Source organism: Rhamphochromis longiceps, linkage group LG5 (assembly GCF_057381845.1).
Source record: "Rhamphochromis longiceps isolate RC_006_pf linkage group LG5, R_longiceps_female_GT1.1, whole genome shotgun sequence".
In the NCBI taxonomy this organism is placed as follows: Eukaryota; Metazoa; Chordata; class Actinopteri; order Cichliformes; family Cichlidae; genus Rhamphochromis; species Rhamphochromis longiceps.
Window position 1 is genome coordinate 10,607,508 of NC_140561.1, and position 20,844 is coordinate 10,628,351.

The 20,844-nt window shown below is 41.3% G+C and overlaps 1 protein-coding gene across 3 annotated transcripts; it reads left to right on the forward strand.

Annotated features, from left to right (window-relative positions):
* The first annotated feature begins 2,104 nt into the window (after nt 1-2,104).
* lrrn1 (leucine rich repeat neuronal 1) lies at nt 2,105-15,990 on the forward strand. 3 transcript variants are annotated; one of them, XM_085405717.1, is made up of 2 exons: nt 2,105-2,582; nt 12,825-15,990. In XM_085405717.1, exon 2 carries the CDS (start codon nt 12,972-12,974, stop codon nt 15,123-15,125), a length of 2,154 nt encoding a protein of 717 aa, XP_085261843.1. In that variant the 5' UTR covers nt 2,105-2,582; nt 12,825-12,971; the 3' UTR covers nt 15,126-15,990. The 3 variants fall into 3 exon arrangements, with proteins under 3 accessions (XP_085261843.1, XP_085261844.1, XP_085261846.1); XM_085405718.1 differs by lacking the exon at nt 2,105-2,582 and adding an exon at nt 3,176-3,314; XM_085405720.1 differs by lacking the exon at nt 2,105-2,582 and adding an exon at nt 7,992-8,053.
* The last annotated feature ends 4,854 nt before the right edge of the window (nt 15,991-20,844 follow it).

Below are 20,844 nucleotides of genomic sequence, written 5' to 3' on the forward strand. Positions count from 1 at the left end.
TTGGAAATTAGCATTTGGCTAATGTGTCGTGTAATGTATGAACAGATCTCACGTTTTCTTGCCGTTATCGCCACATAAGTCACATCTAGAATAAGTGTAAAAATTAGTGCCTAGCATGAGTGCTTGCACTTGCCTCCCAGGCACCCGGCTCTCTCGTGTGAAGCCCTGCATTAAGATGTTGGCGCTTCAAAGTGAAGGACACTCGTGGAGCAAATTGATTTTAGAGTACAGTGCTCGAAGCCTTCCAACAAAGACTTTTCCAACTAGTGAAAGCGAGCAATCGCTAGGAATGTGCTTTGACCGCACATGTTTAGGGCATATTTAATCGCAGATTGCGACACTGTTGCGGTGGATTTAAGGGAAACTTGAGGTGTTACCACTCTCTGCGCAAAGCCTTGTGGAAAGTAACCATTTTTCATTTAGGGTCTCCTCTTCAACCCCTTTACATCTCTCGGTTTGTTTGTTTTTTCTTTGATGCAGTTGCCATGCACTCTGAGATGTGACAACAGGCCTGAGAGGGAGCGGGAGCTGCTGCGCGTAACGCTGGCTCCATAATCTCCTTGTCTTGCTGCAACCGTGAGCAAATGGATTCTGGAAATGCTAATGCTTCATCATACACGGTCGCACAGATGCTAATGGAGCCAATGTGCTTTCCAGCCTGCAAGCCAGTTTAATGATTCTGCATCCAGCTAAATTTATATTTAAAGGTCGCAGCATGAGATTACTCCTGCCCTTTGGACATTCTTCCTGTGTGTTCTCGATGTCATTATTTCACATGGGTGATGTAGGGTCGGTTTGGAATATTGCATCAATTAGGCCCCAGTGACCGGTAATTGTTAAAGAAGAGCATGGTGCCAGTGTGGTGATATTTGGTGATTTTGTTTTCAGTTTTCTCTTATCTTGTACTTTTAGAGCACTGGCTGGAACTGATTGTCTTATAGAATTCTCTTAATGGAGGTGTGGAAAGCTTGGAAGAAGAGCAAGTGTCAACATTATTAAGAGTCTGAAAGGGAAAACTGGCAAAGTACTGTCAAAGCAAGCAAGAGAAGCAGACCCATCTGCTTCTGAACAAGTTATCTACCTGATAACTATGACCAAAACCTTTAATGCTAAGAATACTACAGGGTCCGGTGGCTGTAATAAGATGCTATTCTCAGCTGTGTAAATGCACCAATGACAGGACAATTACAAAGACAGGTTCATCTCTAAAGCCAGAAAAAGACCATGAGTGACTTTCAGTGCTGGTATGTGCTCCTGACTGAAACTATTGGACCATTCCTTTTTCTTACGATCATGCATTTCATCCACAAAAACTTGTTTTGTTTTGTTTTTTTGTTTTAATGAAGGGATAGGGGGTTATATATAATTGATACACGATTGTAACAATGGAAACATCCATTGCATTTGGGTTACTACCTCCCTATAACCAAGCCTGTATGACGTCCACTTGTGCCAAGAGAGTAGTGCAGATTATAGTGAGGTTAAAGCAAACCAGTTGGCATCATGTGTGCTTCATTGTTTAGTTGTTTAGGTTTTTTTTATGGTATCATGGATTGCCCAATTTGCTTATTCTTCGTGGAACTCTTTCATTGCCATCTTACTATCTCAGAATGAACAAAAATAGTTTTATCAGCACTGTTTGTCTATATCACAGTATGCTTTACAGTATGTTTTGCAAGCCACGACGACATTTTTCATGATGACGAGGCTCCCATCTTAATTTCTTCCATCCACTAAAATTGAAATATTCCTGAGTTTTCATTAATATCTGTATCATAACTTATTTTAGGAACTTTAGAATCCTTTTTAGAATCGAACATTCAACTCAGGAGTCGATGTTCGGATTTAGAACATAATAATAATAATAATAATAATAATAATAATAATAATAATAATAATAATAATCCAAAGAATTCTCCCGTGTCCAGTAACACATTATATTGTCTTCGAGGTTTGCATCTAAAGGAGGCTAAAAGGGGAAGTTGTAGGTCCACCACTTCACCCCCAAACCCCCAACCCACACACATCCTCCCCCCATGCCCCACGCCCCATGCTCCGCCACCCCGCCGCCCTCTCCTGCCTTTGTTCTCATCACAAGCCCGGAGCAGATGGTGCTCTGCTTTGCTTTGGCCGGCGGTGACAGACAGGCGCTCTCAGCCAATAGCCTGCTGGGTAATCAGCTGAGCGGTCTGGACAGCGCCAGGTGTTTTTATAATTTTTCTTCTCCCATCCGTAGGAGGAGGAGGTGCAGGCTGTGGCGGTGGTGATAGTGGCTGTGGCAGAGCGGAGGAATATCGGAGCGACAACGCAGTCGGTGGCGGGTTGCAGCAGGTTCAAGATCTCTGTGCAGACCACACCATGCCTCTCTCCGAGGCGCCCTGGGACTGATCGGATACTCGGAGCGACAAATCGCTGTAAACAGCCGCCAGCTGAACCCACCGGGATACCGGAATATGTGTTAGGACGCTGTTTGATGAGCCCCGTTCACTTGGCACCGGTGGCGTTTATTGTTGTGTGCTGACGCGTGTGTCTGGATAAAGGACCCCGTGCGCTCGGGAACATCAGACTGGAATGCCAACAAGGTGAGACCCGACAGGAGGAGGGGAAGGAGAGGTTCCCTCTGCTTTATCGCGTTAGTTTCCTCTCATGAACTGTAATTTCTATAAGAAAGAAATGAAAACGAAGATGCCAGAAAGAGATTAGTGATGTTTGATGTGTGTAGTGATTCACAGAGTGTGGATATCCGTCTCCCCCTGCAAGAGACACGCAACGAGTTTGGGTATATTTAGGATGCAGACGCACTCAAGGGCATTTTTTTATGCATGCAGTCTGGTTTCAGCCCATCAGTTCAGGTTTGCAGTCTTCTCTGAACACACGTGAGAGCGTTTAACCTTACAGTGCACGACACGTTTCGACTCTTATTACGCCTCGAATCTTATTCCACCGAAAACAAACTTTGATCTCGTTGCGGCACTTGCCGTGCCAGCGGGGGCTACGTGCGGCGTGCTCGGCGATGCGCGTGGATGTGATTTGCATATTAATGTTAAAGTGTATCGGCAGATGTCTCGATCCCTCCGGTTTAAGCGAGAGAGAAAAATAGTCGCCAGAGTCTCCTCATGAGGGAGGGGAGGGGGCCCACTGCGAAAGATGCTGTGCTGAGAATGGGGTTGCATTAGCGGGGGGTCCATTGTGGCTCATAAACGCTGCTTGTGTCGCTGCAGCTGTTGCGCTTTTGTGACGGGAGACTGCTGCCGCTTCCTTGCATCACTCAACGAAACTTCAGGCAGACGTGGGGTTCGCTGTAGAGAGTTCAGGTTTGTTTTTGAGTGTTTTAATGCGTGGAGTCTTGCGTAATCGCCTCACTTTTTCTTTATTTTTATTATTATTTATATTTCTGCTGTCTATGGCCTCTTCCCGAACCCAAAGCGCCCAGAGTCGTGTTTCCTCGCAGAGAGCTGTGGGTCAAATTAAAGTGCCGCCTCAGCAATTTAACATTAGAGGCTTCTCTGTGCAGTTTTTTTAGTAGAGTTAATAGTGTTTAAAGGTTGGACATTCGCTTGGCCTTCTTCAGTTGATTCTTTCACTCAGATTTGCAAAGCAAACAGAAGGTCAAATCGTTCATCACAACCGAGTGAGCTGGATGAGGCAGGATCACCTGATTGATTTTCTTTTTCATGCCAAGGGAGCATCTGGTCTCACATGGACAAAGTGCGCACACACCACCAGGCTCTCTTTTTCACACACACACACACACACACACACACACACACACACACACACACACACACACACACACGCACAGAGTCTCCTACTGTGCATATGTTGCAGGTGTCTTTCTCTACATCTATCTCTGTGTAGGGTTTTTAGGAGACATCGAAACTCATGGGAGGGAGGTTAAAGCCCCCACCCCCACCACCGACAGTTAGGTCCCGAGTCTATAAATACTCACTATTATTCCTGTAAGAAGGGCTGAGGCGTTGAAGCTTTGTCTTCCACAGACACTTTGGTAAAGACATTAGTATACAGGCTGCGTGCATGGTATGGTGGGAGGGCTTAAGTGATAGGTGGTAGTGTGTTATTAAAGTCCCAGTGTGGAGAACAGACGAGTGATAACAGAAGTTGGTTGGAGTGAATGGAAACTGAGTGCTAATCATAGTGAAAATCTGCGACAGCTGTTTTTGGTCTTCAGTGTCTCTCTTTCTTTTTTTAAACTTATTTTGTCCTGTTGTTGTTCCTTTTCTTCCAGCACTCCTCTCCGACCCGTCAGGGGCTTGACAGGAAAGAGTCTATTTGCTTACATAACACACTTAACTGTCATTCAACTAACATCATCTTTTGAAATAATTTAACTCCAAGTGCTGCAGGTTAGGTGTCACAGGTGCAGTTTAAGCTTTTAACTAGGCAGATTTACCAGCTTGGTGAAAGTAGGATCGTCATAGCAGGAAGCTCTGGGATTGCTTTCCAAATTCTAAAATAGCTTTGCTGGAGAGCTTCTGTAAAATTAACAAAAGCATAAAAGGTTGTATTTACTAGAATATCTGCCTTGCACCCAGTGCAGTTAAGGGAATTGGTGTAAAAAATGATGGCAGAAAATGACTCTTCTGTTGACCTTCAGTCTCAGTTTCATGTGAATCAGCGCTTAAACCACAGCATCCTGCTTTTCCCAGAATGTAGCTTGATATCAGGGATTTTTTTGTGTATGTAAGTGTTCAAAAGCATGTTTCAGAGTTACAAAATATATTGTTTGCCACATTTCCCCAGCTAAGTAAAGCTTTTTGTGTCCATAAACTGAAATCCATGTGTAAAATTTATGGTGCGCACCTTTAATCAGCTTTGTAACTATAAAACATATTTTATATTTGCACGCTTTGATCATTTATGCTCTTATCACTTCCTCTTTGACCAGATAAATGGCACGTATTCACACATGTAAGAGTTTAATAAAACATTTGTGCATCTGGTGTGATCACAGTTGAAGAAGAAGTCTTTAGGATCATAGAGGAAGACCTGAAAAAAAAAAGCTTTGACAAAACAAAGTATGAAAAAGGTAAAAAAAAAAAAAAAAAGAGAGAAAAAGTTCTTCTCCCCCCAAAAAACCCTGGAATTTTTCAGGACAGTCAGGCTTTGATGTTATCCACTGATTTCCTTTATAAAACGTAGAACACAGCAGTAAGCAGCCCGCAACAGACGTGTGTAGTTTTGGCAAAGTTGACAGGAGTTGCCAGGCTAGAGCGTGCAGAAGGCAGCAATCCAACATCACACAGTCTTCGTACCAGGGACTTGGCTGATTAAAAGCTGATCCAACAGCACTGGACACTGTGTTCTCTCATACACCTGTCGGGTGATATTTAGAACATTTGTAGGAAGGTGTGTCACTGTGACTTTTGTGGAAATTAAATGAAAAGCACAGTCCTTTTTGACTTTTTTCAGTCAGCACTTTGAGATCTTTAACAAACACATTGCTGCTGCAGCAGTAGCTTATAGGAACATCATCCAGTTATAACAGGTCATCAGTCATTGGTGAATTGCTTTTAGTCTTCCCATAAATAGATACATATGTAGAGGTGAGAAAAAAGTAGACAAAAGTGACATCAGTAACTGAACAAAGATCATCATTAAAAATAATTATCAGCACTAATGTCCTTGCAGCTTTACTGTCACTCTTTACTGCTTCAAAGTTGATATCTGTCATTCTCTTTGCTATTAAAAAGCCCATAAACAGGCTCAAGTTTAATTCAGTCCATGGAGACGTTTTATTTTAAAAAATTTCTTCCCTATTATTTTTCTCATCGGCTGTTTTAAAAGTCAGGGGAAAAGCTGGTTTAAAAAGTGGCAATTATCGTTTTCCATCCTCAGAGGTGACAACCCAAATATATTCAGTTAGCTAAGATTTAAATCATCACTTTGGAGACAGTTTCTGGTTAATTTTCTATTGATTGACTATTCATTTGACTGTTTAGTCGTTTCAGCTTTTGTCTGGGTAATTTATCCTGTACTGGGGGTTTTTTTTGGGATCAGTAGCAAGTTCAAACCGCCTGTTTTGTGCCATTTCAACGTCTGCATGTCCCGCTTACTATAAGATCTCACTCACTGTTGTTCCTCCGAGACTCTGTTGTGTAATTCAGACTTGCAGTATGCATCAAATGCACTAAATGCAGATTTCTACACACTGGAAATCGTGGGCTCTCTGGCTGAAGGTGAAACAATTTTAAGAAGTGTAGAAATGAAGCTGTTGTAAAATAAATAATGCGTACATTCCTGGTGATGAAGTAGCCCTGTCATTTCCAGCCAGGGAAACCCTAAAGTGAGTCATCTGCTATGAAATCACTTGAGCCTTCACACTTGCTCATATGTTAATATATGGCAGAAATCCAGCATGGTGACTAATTTGTCACAGTGCTCTCCAAAAATACATGAACGTGTACGTAACACCGGCTATTTGAGACCCTGCAAGGAAGGCAAGTGAAAAGTGCGGATGACCTCATCATCCTAATAATAATAATAATAATAATAATAAAAAGTTTACATTGCAAGAGCCGCCGAGGAAGGTTTAACCATTATTATTATTACATTATACAATATTATTATAATATATAATTATCATTATTTTGTTAACTGACATTTTAGGTAGATTATATTTTTCACTTCGACCTCTTGTTGTGTTATTTGTAGAACATATCGCTTCCCGTCACTCAGGTTCTCTCATCTAATTCAGGAGTGTTTTTGTCACCTCACTTTGGTTCCCTTTGTGTCATGATGTGTTTATAGCCACCCTGGGGTTGTTTATCTCACCTGCTCCGCCTGTAATTTGTTTTCCCTCATTTCTGTTTTATCTGTTTTTTTGTTTTGTTTTGTCTTTTTAATCCGTGCACACTAATAAAGTAAAACTTAAAAGGTGAACCTGGACCAGAAGGGAGAGTTCTATTTCAGGCTCCCGAGAGAGCCCTAATGCAAAACTCTTGTTATCCATTTATTAAATCTCCTTTTCATATTTCGCATGTTACGCTCAGTTGATGTTACATTTAAGGGGAAAAATGCAATCAGACAGACATCATAATTTAGTAGCTTGAACGTTTTCAGAGAGAGACCTTTTGTACTTTATGACAGCGGTCCCCAACCCCCGGGCCTCGGACCGGTACTGGTCCATGAGTCATTTGGTACCGGGCCGCGAGAGTTGAGGCTCAGGTGTGAAATGTGTGGTTTTCAGGGTTTTTATCGGTTTTCAGCTTTATTTTGTTATCGTTTTTATCGTTAACTCGGTTTTCCTGGGTCTTTTCTCGTGTGTTATGAATAAATCTTCTTTTTTTCGGTACCGGTACTGGTTTTATTTTGTTGCATTTATCCGCGACACCTTAAAGGCCGGTCCGTGAAAATAATGTCGGGCATAAACCGGTCCATGGCGCAAAAAAGGTTGTGGACCGCTGCTTTATGACATATTCCACTGCACACACAGGAACCACGATTAAGTGCTCATCACAGACACGTTCTACAGATATTGATGCAGGGAAACTGGATGCATTATCAAACACAGTCTTAGCATATTAGCCAGGTCATGACCTGTGGCTCACCAGTTCCTGCAGACAAATGTGATATTTTTAGGGATGTGTGAGGTCAGATGTAAATGCCATGTGTCCCGGTTCCCATTAGAGTGTGAAATTTTAAGTATTGCATCAAAAGTTTCTAAACTGACCGGGGTCGGCTTTTACAGCATGACAGACTCTGTTGTACTGACAGACTCTGTACCTGCCGCTATCCATGCTAAGTGGATGAGCTTCGAAGTTAGCCAAATAAATGGGACCCATCATAATAACAATGGGGAAATTATTCGTTAAAATGTTTTTGATTTAGAGCATATGAAACAAATTAATAAATTGCCTGTTGGTTTCAGCTTTTCTTTTGTATGTTTTTTAATCTTTGAGAGCTTTTATTGAAGCACACATGTGCAGCTGGTGAAAACGAGCTGTAATTGTTGTTTTTTTTCTTTCTTTTTTCAGATTTATTTTTGTCTTTTGCCTTTATTAAAAAGTGACAAGACAGGAAAGAAGACAGGAAGGTGAGGAAACAGAGTTACAAAAAAACATGATTTGGCACCTGCGTGTACTTATTAATTTAATTATGCATGTAACAATTTGAACAAATGTTATAAAAGCCTCCTTTTCACATTCTATGTAATCTACATGTGAGCTATGCGCCCTGTTGTGATGCTTGAGTATCCACTGAGGTATCAGTGGATTGAGGGCTAACTAAACGGCGGGGTCAGCTCACTTTTTTTGAAAGGAGGAAGCTGAGTAACCGTGAGATACTGTGATGCAAAAGATGGATGTGCTTTGCATTAGACACAGCTTAAATAACCAACAAATGCCTAAATTTCATCTTAATAATGTCTTGTCTTTGTGATGTGTCTCACCAGAGCATTGCACAGCAGAAATCAAGTCTTCCATAGATAATGTGCAGCTGTTTTCACAGGTGTCCGTTTGTGCCCACCCGGGGTAATTAAGTGAATTTCTTTTGGCACTATGAAAAAGTTCTGCCCTACCACGAGATGAGCTTAATGCATTTTGTCAAATCCCAGGAAATGAATCATTAAAGGACACTGCCAAGATCTGAAATTTAGAAAGCAAGCCACAATCCCCCATTAGCGTTAATAGGTGCATCTGGCTTCACTCTAAGGGCTGCTGTGATTACCATAAGATCACTTTGCTAACTGCGTAGATATTGTATTAATAGACTTAACCCACTAATGATGAAGGTGGCAGAGAAAATCATTCAGTTTCCTGTGGAAGGAATTGTGAAACTGATCTTTTTTTTCTTTTTTGCAGTCATTGCATTGAAACCTATCTGAAGTGTGCCTGTGTGGGTAAAATGTGTAATTATACAGTAAAAGTAGTCATGAGAGCTGAAATGAAAAAGAGTCAAGCAGACTAATGAAAAATAAATGTGTGTCTGTCGAAGAGTTGAGAAGTTTTGCAGTTCAGGTTACCGATGCATTTCTGTGAGCTGTGATGTTAAAACACCTACCCATCGGTGTGATGAGAAGGTGACACAAAACACTTCATAACAAACTGCTATTAATGTCTGAGGTGACAGAGCTGAAATCTCAAGCTGTGGCGTTTGGTTCAAGTGTCCCATTCACAGGTTCAGAGGTACCTGTGGTTAAAACCTGGTTTTTCCTCTTTCCTGCCTTTGCTGTTGTGTTGTTGATTTTTCCTCCACCTCCTGGGTTCTTTAAGCTTCCCTGTGTATTTGTGCTCACAATTGACTTGTGCAACCTTTATCAGTTTTGGCCCCAGACATCTTTCACCCTGTGTTTGGAAAAAAAATCAGGATTCTGATATTTATGTAATTTTCACCTTTTACATGGTTGTAGATATATCAAAACAGCATTTAAAGTATTAGTTGTGTTTTATGTACAGTACCAAAAGGGATAAGAAACTTCTTAATCTTACATTGTATAAAGAGGACAAAGCTGACAAAGTTGTCAGCATTCAGCAGGCGGGGAGAATTTAAGATTATCCCCATTTGTGTTAAATACAGGAGGGCAGACAATAATATATTCCTACATCTGCCTTATAATGTTGATGTGTGGCATATTTTAAACATGTTTTGTATGTCGTGGATATGGATTTAAACACTGCTTTGAAACACGTCATTTCATTAGGATGACACTGATCTAACAGTGTCAGAATGGACCTTTATCATTAATTGTGCTCTTTTATGCAAAACAATTTCAATATTTACAGAACAAATTTAAAAAGGTTACATATACTGTCATCATCTTTATCCATGTTTCTGAAGATATTCCCATGAACTCAGCTAAATCATTTTAAATACTGTATAACAACAGAACATTTAGTCATTGACCAAGTGACAAACAAGCACTTAAACAATTCTTTCTGTAACGAGATTATCCGTGCATTAACGCTGCTCTCGCGCTCTCTAGTCTTAGATTCCACTGATGTGCTGCTATTAATTAAAGTGCCAAGTGACCTGTTTCTCTCCTCTGGGTCTGATTCCAGTACACTACACCCAGCTAATCTGCACTTCATCATCTCCATCTGCCAAACCCCGACTGCGTACGCAGCAATCGTCACAAAATACCAGCCTTTAGCTTAAAAACAAGATCTGTCTCACCAATGCTCCGCCCTGTCCAAGGGGAATCCCTGGTATAGGCGGAACAGAGTCGCGTTGCTGTCTCCTTGGTGCTGTTGCCAGGCAGTTTGCATTCAGATGTATTACTCAGCTTTCTTGCTCGAAAGCCTCTTAAGCGGTATCTTCTTAAGCTGGTGTTGACCACAAAGAAGGTGGAACCATTGTGAAGGCTGCTGTGTGGCTCTACACTGGGTGGGTGGAGTCCTAAATAGACCTAATTAACTTAGGGGGTAGCTTAAGTGTCTCTGTGGTTTACTGAAAAACCACTGAGGACAACCTAATATTACTAATTAGCATTAGTAAAGATACAGCAGTGACAATAGTTATTAAGTGGGAGAAATGCATTTGTGCTGTAAAGATGTAAACAAATCGAAAATAGAAGAAAGGATGTTGAATGTAAAGCTGCGCAGCATCGCTTTAAGCCAAGTGCTAAAGTTGATGTGCTTACATTAATAACAGAGACAATGATAATGTAGTATTATCATAGCTATCATATTGGTAAGCCTTCCCATATCTTAGTTTAGCTTTTAAGTATGTTAGCATTTGCTAACAGGCAGTAAGCACAGCTGAAGCTGATGGGAATTTCTTTACCTTTGTGTCTGATTTTGAGAGAAAATACTCGACAAATAAATGAATAAAAAACAGCGTTGGATTTTAAAAAGTTGTGGCTGCACAAAAAATCTTACATTTCATCTCCAGAGGCAAAAGGGCAAGTTAGATATATTTTATTGGCAGTGCATCCAATGATTATTGAGACAATTCACTCAAAACAGCAACCGTGGGTGCACTAAAAGAACTGCCTGGAGCATCACCAACATAATCTGAATTCATCCAGTGGAAAAGTCAAGGAGTCAGAGTAAAGTTTCTGTAGGGTAGCTGCAATATTGACGTCCACACCAAAGTCAGCATTATCAGTCCTAGATAAAAATGTAATGACTGTATTTCACTTGCTGTCATACACAATGAGGGGTCTAAAACGTGGCAGTGCTTTCAAGTAAAAGCTGCCAGATTTAATGCTCTATCTTCCAACTCCGTGAAGTAGGTGTTACTGCCATATGGGCTAGCAGATGCCCATCACACCACTTAAAGCTCCTACTCCTTAAACAAAGCGACTGCATGGCCAGATCAAGGTTTCTCTTCTTCTCACAACTAACAACCCACTCCTTGAATTTGTAGTCTTAAGCCTTGTTAGAGCTGAACAAATAAACTTTTGACATTCTTCTTTCTATATTCAGCTATTTGTGAAAAAAAAAAATCCTAGGCCCGCTGAAATCATTTTTTTTCATGTTTGCCCCAAATTCTGAATGCTGAAGACACTGCATTAAAAATTAAGCAGTGCATCTTTTTTTGTTTTCTTTGAGGCTTGGCATGTACCAATATCTCACAGGGTGTAATGATGTTCGGAGAAGCTAATGATCGAGTCCTTATGGGCCTGTTGGAGAGATGAAAGCCCTCGATGGAATATGAGCTGTTTCCAAGTAGTTCAGAGCAGTGTTTTGTGCATGCATTGTAATGAGCTGAAATTGCATTTTCTCAAAACTGTTGATGCTGCAAATAATGACAAGTCTCACAAGGATAGTGGAGAGGCAGTTGTTCTTACTTAATCTTCTGTCTTGTGTAATTGCTGCATTTATGAGAGACATTAACGATCTTTGATATTTCATTAATTCCTACAGATAACAAGATTAAGCAGAGGATACATCCATGTCGGGGTAACTGTGAGGTGTACTGTGACACAGTAGCGCTTTGACCTAAATGCTAATATCAGCATACTAACACGCCCACGGCAGCAACAATACTGATCTTTAGCGGGTATAATCTTTACCATGTACCATGTTATAATATAGGCTCACTTAAGTTTTAACATAAATTTCTGTATCATGTTTCATCCAATAGTGAGTGAGATATGCAAAAAGAACAGTCAGAGAGGCACAAAAGTCATTAAGGATATACTAGGCTGGTCTCAGTTGCACCTGTACCTTGCCCAAGCACAATTGCTACCCCCTCCTCCCATCCCCCCACTGGTAAGTGCTCACACTGCACCTAATGATTCTGGCCTGAGCACACTTCACGTTGTCTCAGCATTTCAACCCATTCTCTCCCACGCACATTCACGCTTTTGAGAAGTGCTCTTGCAGAGCTTAAGGAAGTTTCTGATTTTCTTTTAACATTTTGTGGCTTAATTGAGTCCATATTTGGAAGCAGTGACACACTGTCCTCTCACATGCCTTATAGATTTGTTAATTACTTCATTTTTACAAGGGCAGCTGTCATTGAGGAAGGATTTGGGTTCTGTGTTTGGTTGCTCAGTAATCACACTAAGTGTATACTATGCTCAAGTCCAACTGAACATCATCTGGGCCAACATCTTCAAGAACTCTGGAGTGCAGTACAAAGATCAGAGGTGCTCGGACACAGTACCCATAGTGGGGATACACCCTAAGATCCATTTTCGGGGCAACAAAGATATTTGTAAAGCTTGAATTAGCACCAGTGTCTGGATATGGAAATAGTTGCTATTCCAGTCTGGACAACAAACCGGTACTGGTGTTGTCTTTTCAAATCTTAGGGCCAAGATAACAAGCTAGCTAAAAAGTATCAACCCTTTATATTCTAAAAATGAGATGGAGATTATTTTCAGTATAATGACATACATGTTTTCTTCTTCTTTTCAGGTTATCCTGAAACTCAAAGATCCTGCTGTGAATTTCCTGAGCATTTGATTTCATGGACTTAAGGACATAATCTGTGGAAAGTCTGGTTGATGACTGTAACACACCGTTTTCCCAAGTCATTGGACCCACCTGCTGTCCCTCTCCATCATGGCTAGATGGAGGTTAGACTGCCTTTTTCTGGGCCAGGTGTTTATTGGCCTGATCCTGGTATCAGCAGGGTTATCTTTTGTCCAGAGCAATGAGTGCCCCCAGCTGTGCGTGTGTGAGATCCGACCCTGGTTTACCCCCCAGTCCACGTACAGAGAAGCCATCACTGTAGACTGCAATGATCTTCGTCTGACACGCATTCCAGGAAATCTTTCCAGTGACACTCAGGTTCTCCTCTTACAGAGCAACTATATTGCCAGGACCAGTGAGGAGCTAGAGCAGCTGTTTAACCTAACTGAGTTGGACCTATCCCAGAACAATTTCAGTAGCATTCGAGATGTTGGTCTTACCAATATGTCCCAGCTCACCACACTTCACCTGGAGGAGAACCAGATCACTGAAATGCCCGATTACTGTCTGCAGGATCTCAGCAACCTGCAGGAACTCTACATCAACCATAATCAGATCAACACGATCTCTGCCAATGCCTTCTCTGGGCTCCATAATCTGCTCAGGCTTCACCTCAACTCCAACAAACTCAAGACCATCAACAGCCAGTGGTTTGAATCTACACCCAATCTAGAGATCCTAATGATTGGGGAGAATCCTGTTGTTGGAATAATGGACTTTAATTTCAAACCACTGGGCAATCTGAGAAGCCTTGTATTGGCTGGAATGGATTTGACAGACATTCCTGGAAATGCTTTAGTAGGACTTGACAATCTTGAGAGTCTCTCGTTCTATGATAACAAGCTTGTCCGAGTTCCTCAGAGAGCACTTCAGAAACTACCTAACCTTAAGTTCTTGGATTTGAACAAAAACCCAGTGCACAAGATCCAAGAAGGAGATTTCAAGAACATCCTGAGACTGAAGGAGCTTGGTATAAACAACATGGGAGAGCTAGTTTCAATTGACCGTTATGCTTTGGATAATCTTCCTGAACTCACTAAGTTGGAGGCTACAAACAACCCTAAATTCTCTTACATCCACCGCCAGGCCTTTCGTGATGTTCCAGCTTTGGAGAGCCTTATGCTGAACAATAACGCTCTGAATGCCCTCTATCAGTCCACAGTGGACTCACTGCCCAACTTACGAGAGATCAGCATCCATAGCAACCCTCTGCGCTGTGACTGTGTCATCCAGTGGATGAGCTCCAACAAAACAACAGTCCGCTTTATGGAACCTCTTTCCATGTTTTGTGCCATGCCAACAGAGTTCAGGGGTATGCATGTGCGTGAAGTTTTGCAGAATAACTTAGCAAACCAGTGCTTGCCCATGATTTCTCACGATACCTTCCCCAGCCACCAAAATTTGGACATTGGAGTGACTGTGGACTTGGACTGCAGAGCCATGTCCCAGCCAGAGCCTGAAATCTACTGGGTGACGCCCATGGGAAACAAGATATCCATCGACACCATATCTGACAAGTACAGCCTCAGTAGTGAAGGTACACTGAGAATTTCTCATATCCAAGTAGAAGACTCTGGCAGATATACCTGTGTGGCCGAAAACTCAGAGGGAGCTGACACTAGAGTGACTGCCATAAGGGTGAACGGCACCCTGTTAGACAGCACGCAGCTTATGAAGATCAATGTCAAACAGACCGAATCTCACTCAATTCTCGTTGCCTGGAAAATAAACTCCAATGTAATGACCTCTAACCTCAAGTGGTCATCTGCAACCATGAAAATAGACAACCCACATATTACTTACACTGCCAGAGTACCCGTGGATGTTCATGAATACAACCTGACACATTTACAGCCAGCAACGGAGTATGAGGTGTGCCTCACTGTCTCAAACATCCACCAGCAAACGCAAAAGTCATGCGTTAATGTGACGACAAAGCAGGCTACCTTCGCCGTTGAAATGTCAGACCAAGGGACCAACACTGCTCTTGCAGCAGTCATGGGATCAATGTTTGCAGTCATCAGCCTGGCCTCCCTGGGTGTCTACATTGCCAAGAGGTGGAAGAGGAAAAATTATCACCATTCCCTGAAAAAGTATATGCAGAAAACCTCATCAATACCACTAAATGAGCTGTACCCCCCCCTTATCAATCTTTGGGAGGCAGACAGTGAGAAGGACAAAGAGGGTTCTTCTGAGACCAAACCCAGCCAGGTGGACACCACACGCAGTTATTACATGTGGTGAAAGCAGCTTTGCAAGTGGGACACTGTTTTAGGAGCACAAATATACATATTTGCTTCTTTGTGTAAAAGTGAACTGAGCATTTTTTTTTTCCTTTTCCTTTTCTTGTTTCTTGATTTATTTATTTTTTGTTCTCTCAGACTGAAGTGGGCGATGAACCGCCATTTTCAAATCTCTAGTTTAGCATACTGCCTTTTTACCCAGTTTGACACACAACACGGCAGCTTTGTTTAGCTTCCTGGACTTAGTAGTCACTGTGCTTTACTTTTAGTACTCGTTTCGATGAACACAGCATGAGCATCGTCACGGATTCGGTACGCGTGAGCAAAGGAAAAAAAACTGAAATCCAAGATGTTTTTGATTCGTTTCTCTGGCAAAACTGTTAGAGACTGTAATCTTTCTTTCTCTTGTAAAACAGTTTCACCGTTGACTGTTGTGCACTGAAATATATATATATATATATATACTAATTTGTCTATCAACTCAAATATAAGCTGACAAAGTATGTTTAGACTTGATATACTGTCTATTGAATAATGTTAGAAATTCTTCCGTAACGTTGTATCAGCTATGATTTAAGTTTCTTTTTGTCCGTTAAAATAACCATATGTTTAATTTAGAGTTTAAGTTTGCAGAGCCACTGCTGTAAGCCAGCAATAGAAATATGAATGTTATAAACTAGGTAACTAGATGTAAGGCTTTTTAACTTTCTTAAATACTTTGTTTCTTATTTTGCTATAATATGTCTACAATCACTGGTTTTGTTGTGGTTTACACACACCAACATGTTGTTCGTTGAGGAACAAGTTAAATAAAATCTTTTTTCCTCACATTTTCTAAACCATGATTTCAACACCAAGCCTTTTTTTTTTATTGCAATACCATTCATTTACCATTGTGTGGTGCATGCAGCCATCGATTAATTGATGAATGACAGACCGAAGCAAAGGTTTAACAGCCGAAATTATTCTTAAAGGGGAAAACTCATCATCTATTAATATCCTATGTTGGGTTTTATTAATATCAGTATGATGAGAATAGCTGTAGGTGTTAGGCTGTAACCCAAGTCTGTCAACACTTAGACTTGGGCTGTGTTGATGGGAAGAAAATTGAAGATGCAGTTATCATAGAACAATTTAAATTCTTCTCTCAGAAGACTATAATTACTGCACAATATGCCTTAGAGTAGGTACAGTAACTTGAAAAACCAAGAATTTAGTCAATCAAACCCAAGACAGTGGATGTTTTTGTTGCCATAGCATTCCCAAGTCCATAATAGAAAGAAAACACCCCAGGAAGTATAACATAATCGAGACAAACCAAAGGAAATGGGGACTGTGGATAATCAACAATTACAGTAAAGGCTGCAGCACTGTTTTCCACCAGGCAACCGTTCTAATAATTACCCAACTGTCTCATATTCTCATTTTGCATGTTGTGCTTCATAAATTATACATCATTTCTCAGGCTGAAAATTATTAATCAGTGTGCCATGTTGGATTTTCATTCGCTGGAATATTATTAGCATCATCTGTGCTTCTCCGTCAGTAAAATTATGCAGTGCCCTTTCTGCAAAAAACAAAACAAAACAGAGAAATTCATGTTGAGTAATGTGCAGCCCAGCACTGTCCTAGCGAGGTCCAGAACTACATCGCAATGCAAATCCAAAATGGGATGGCTCTGTGTCTAGAAAAAGTGTCTTTCCGGTGGGAGTCCTGAAGCTCTGTTTGTTTCTGATGTTGACTGACAGCTCTGGGCCTTGTGGTGCAATCAGACGATCTCCGTTTAGTCTCCCCTGACAACATGTTCATTCTCCTGCGTGCTCTCGACGCCCCTTTTCGCCTCAATTATTGCTGCAATGGAGACAAATCTCCTACGCTGCAGGGGGAAAAACAATGGACAGTTCATCAGCCATTCATTACTTTATGTGTAGCAGCTGTTTCTCTGTCATCAATTATAGTTTTCAATGAACAGATATCATCACAGGACACTTACACAATCATTATAGATTGTGCAAGGAAATATCAGGAATGTTGTTCATGCTGCAAGAAGAAGACACCTCATGAGTGGTCGGGCATTTGTAAAACCTGAGCATTGAAAGTGCTACTTTGAAACATCCGCTGCAGTCCTTTAATCTGCAGGAAATGGGCGAGCCTTTATACAGACTCAGCGGGTAGCCTAGTAACAGACCGGAAATCAGCTCATTGGGACAGCTATCAATGAAAGCTTTTCAAAGCGTGCGGCGGAGCCTGCACCGTGTCCCATCCCAGTGGCCGGTTTCCATGACAACTCCTCCCTTCATCCACCTGCAGGCTGTGGCAGCCAAGTGAGAGAAGTCCCCGGAGCCTGAAATACCACTGACAAGGTCAACACCCTGCAGGTGGGAAACCACTAAAACATTATGTACGCTTTCAAAGGTGCGGAGCGAGAGAAGCTCAGTCTTTGCGCTGAAGGTGAAGCAAAATGACATGGGGGAGTCTATGGCTTCCTTTTTCTTTTGTTACACTCGAGGTGAACGATGTAAAACTCCAGCTGAAGTGGATGAATACTGTATGAGAACCACAGTGTCAGTGTGCAAATATTTGTGCAGGTTCTAATTCTTTTGGGGGCCATTGGATGATCTCTGTTTCTTTGCTTGAAGAGGTTTTGTCTAATTTATTTTCCATATTACGTCAAGTATTGTAAATGGGTCTATCTTAAAGCAATGCACAGAAGTGAGCTTAGCTTTTGTTAGACAAGTAAAGTAAAGTGTGCGTGTTAGTCCCCATAGGGAAAATAGTTCCTCTGCATTTAACCCATTCACCCAGTGGGCAGCCACCAGTGCAGCGCCCGGGGAGCAGTGTGTAGGGACGGTACCTTGCTCAGGGGTACCTCAGGGTAGCCGTTCAGTGGAGTCGAACCCCCGACCTTCCGATCATGGGGCCACCACTCTACCTACTGAGCTATCCCTGCCCTTTTTATTTACAGACACTGTGATTTCACATTCAAGATGAGAAGAAACACCATTTTTGATGTCTACTAACCAATGTGTTTGGAAAATGTTGAACATATTTCACAGCATATACTAGCTGTGAGAAATGATGGCATTGGGGATACATATACTTACAACTGAAGACATATGTTTTTCTTATGTGAAATTTCTATTTCTATTTCTATTTCTATTTAGCATTTCTATTATGCTAAATAGAAATCTCCACTCTACATGACTCCTGCTCACCTGGCAAATTAGATATGTTAGCATCATCCAGTAATGACCAAGTTTAACCCCAACGAAGGCCACTGTTGAAAGCAAAGTACTAGCATATATTGAGAGCCCTTAAGATAAGTGCAGTAAGAGTTCTCACAACCCAGGCTTCTCTCTGCCTGTATTTGAACAAAGTGATGAGCTCACAGGCATACATAACCACCATGGCTCCATGTTGGACGTTCTGGGGAGATTTTGGGTGTGACTTCACACCTCCTCTGGAAAGTGAGTGGCTCTCCTGCAGAGACAGCACCTGTGAGGGTTTTTTACTGCTATCCCCAAACTCTCAGACATGAAATTTTCACTACCAGTAAAGTGCTCTTTATCTAGATTGCATATGGCGAACAATGCTATCCAGCTGATAGAATGAAGCTAAGCAAATTAACAAAAACACATCTTTTATCCCTTATTACGACAGAACACTGGAGAGACGCTAATGGCAGTGAATTTAGGTGAGCTGAGGCAGGATTTGTAACAGTGGGGATGCAGACATTTAAAATGCATGTAGCTTGATAGTTAAGCTGCGATTTCTTTCATATACTAGATGCTGATTACATACACCTTGTATCTCACATTCAGTATTGGGGCAACTTGGGGTTCAGTATATCGCCCAAGGATAATTTGAGACATGCACAGGAGAAGCTGGGGACTGATGGCCCACTCTACCACCTGAGCCACAGCTAATTACCCTGGGAGTTTTTAATATTAAAATGAATGCACTAAACTACGGTAAAGACACACACAGAACCTTAAGCTCTCAGAACCTTTATAGAAGCCTATGATAGAAAAGAAAATCACACCTTGCCCCTCAAGGATGACTGAACACAGCTAACTGCAATGGTTAAAAATAGTTAATTTATCTTGTGTTCAATAATTGTTCTTTGAAATTAATCTACTGTGTGACAGTAAGGGGTTTCTTGCCATGGACTTAATTAGTCATTCATTCCATCTGGATGTTTACTGTGTTATTCCTCCAGTCCTCCGCTCCCCCATTTTCCTCCTCCTGCACATAAACTGAAATCTGCTGATTGTAGCGCAAATACACAAGAAAAAAGAAACTTGTTTGATTGTTGTTTTCTTTCTTTCCACCTGCCACGAAGATAACAGAAGAACAGAAAAACGTAGTGTAGCAAATTACTTTGTAACACAACACACCGGTGAACACTGTAGTTATGAACCCCTCACTGATATGAGAGTGTGTTATAAAGCCCTTTATGTTGAAGGGCTTTATAACACACTCCCAATTAAACCTTACAGGTTTTAGGGTGCTGGTTTAGCTCAGACAGATGCGCAGGCAACCATATGCCACATGGCCAGAGTTCGAGTCCAACCTGTGGCCTTTTGCTGCATGACTTTCCTGGCAATCTTTACTGTATCTATCCAATAAAGCCAGTTAAAAGGCCAAAAAATATATTTGGCCTTTTAACTGGCTTTATAGACCACATCAGCTTTTCTTTGTCCTTGTTTCTCTTGGTGCTAACATTAGCATGCTAACTGTATAGTGGTAAACATAGCTGATGAACTTCAGCATGTTCACAATGTCCTTGCAAATTCATAGCATACATGCTCAGTTTCATCATTGGTGCACACCATTAAATCAACATACTCTAAATTTCCATTTCTTTCTTCTACATTGAGTCACACAAAGCCTTTCCTTGTTAGGTAAACTCCAAAGAACATCCAGATCTATGTTTTCAATGCAGCTTCTATTAGTTTTTCAAATGGCCACGAACGGTCGCCGAACAGCAGAAATGAAAAACTGAAATTATGGTAAACAAATGCTGTCTCTGAAGTATTGGGGCAATGAGGCAATGAGCTCCACCAGTGCCAACACAATATCAATTTGCTCGTTGAATAGTGGTGAGAACATCGCTTCGCAGTCCGTACACTGATGTCACCGTGTGATGTTAAACAAACTGAAATTCATAATGCGGAATACAATCAACAAGAAAGAAAGTGATTTGCTTCACTTGTTCTTGTCGTGTACTTGTTGGACTCGACTGTGATGAGATTATTACTTCTGTAGTGTCTAAATGATGGCACACAAAAACACAATAACAGCGTGGAACCATAATGTATTTCAGTAATGTTAATCATCTGTTAAATGCATAATGAATTGTTGGATGGATTGTTCCGCTGTTTTCTCTGAGGGCCCAATTAAAGCGCTACGCTTTTTGCCTGCAGCCTACTGTGAGCATGAATGTGTGTTAAGTCTCGGGGCTCACACAGAGGATTCAAGCTCATTTCCATCTTCTTAGATGTAGCTCCTACTATTACAGTTGTGTCTTAATTCAAACAGGCTCGGCAATGAAAGTCAGCATCCATGTGAAAAATAGCCCAAAATAAGCAAATAACGAAAGCAGAGACAGATGAAACTTTGAGGGTCATGAAGGTGAAACAATGTGTATGTCATAATAATAATAATAATGGATACTTTATTGATCCCCATGGGGAAATTACTTGTTTTTCTCTGCATTT

Coding starts and splice junctions, on each gene's coding strand:
- lrrn1 (XM_085405717.1), top strand. CDS start 12,972: ATGGCTAGATGGAGGTTAGACTGCCTTTTTCTGGGCCAGGTGTTTATT.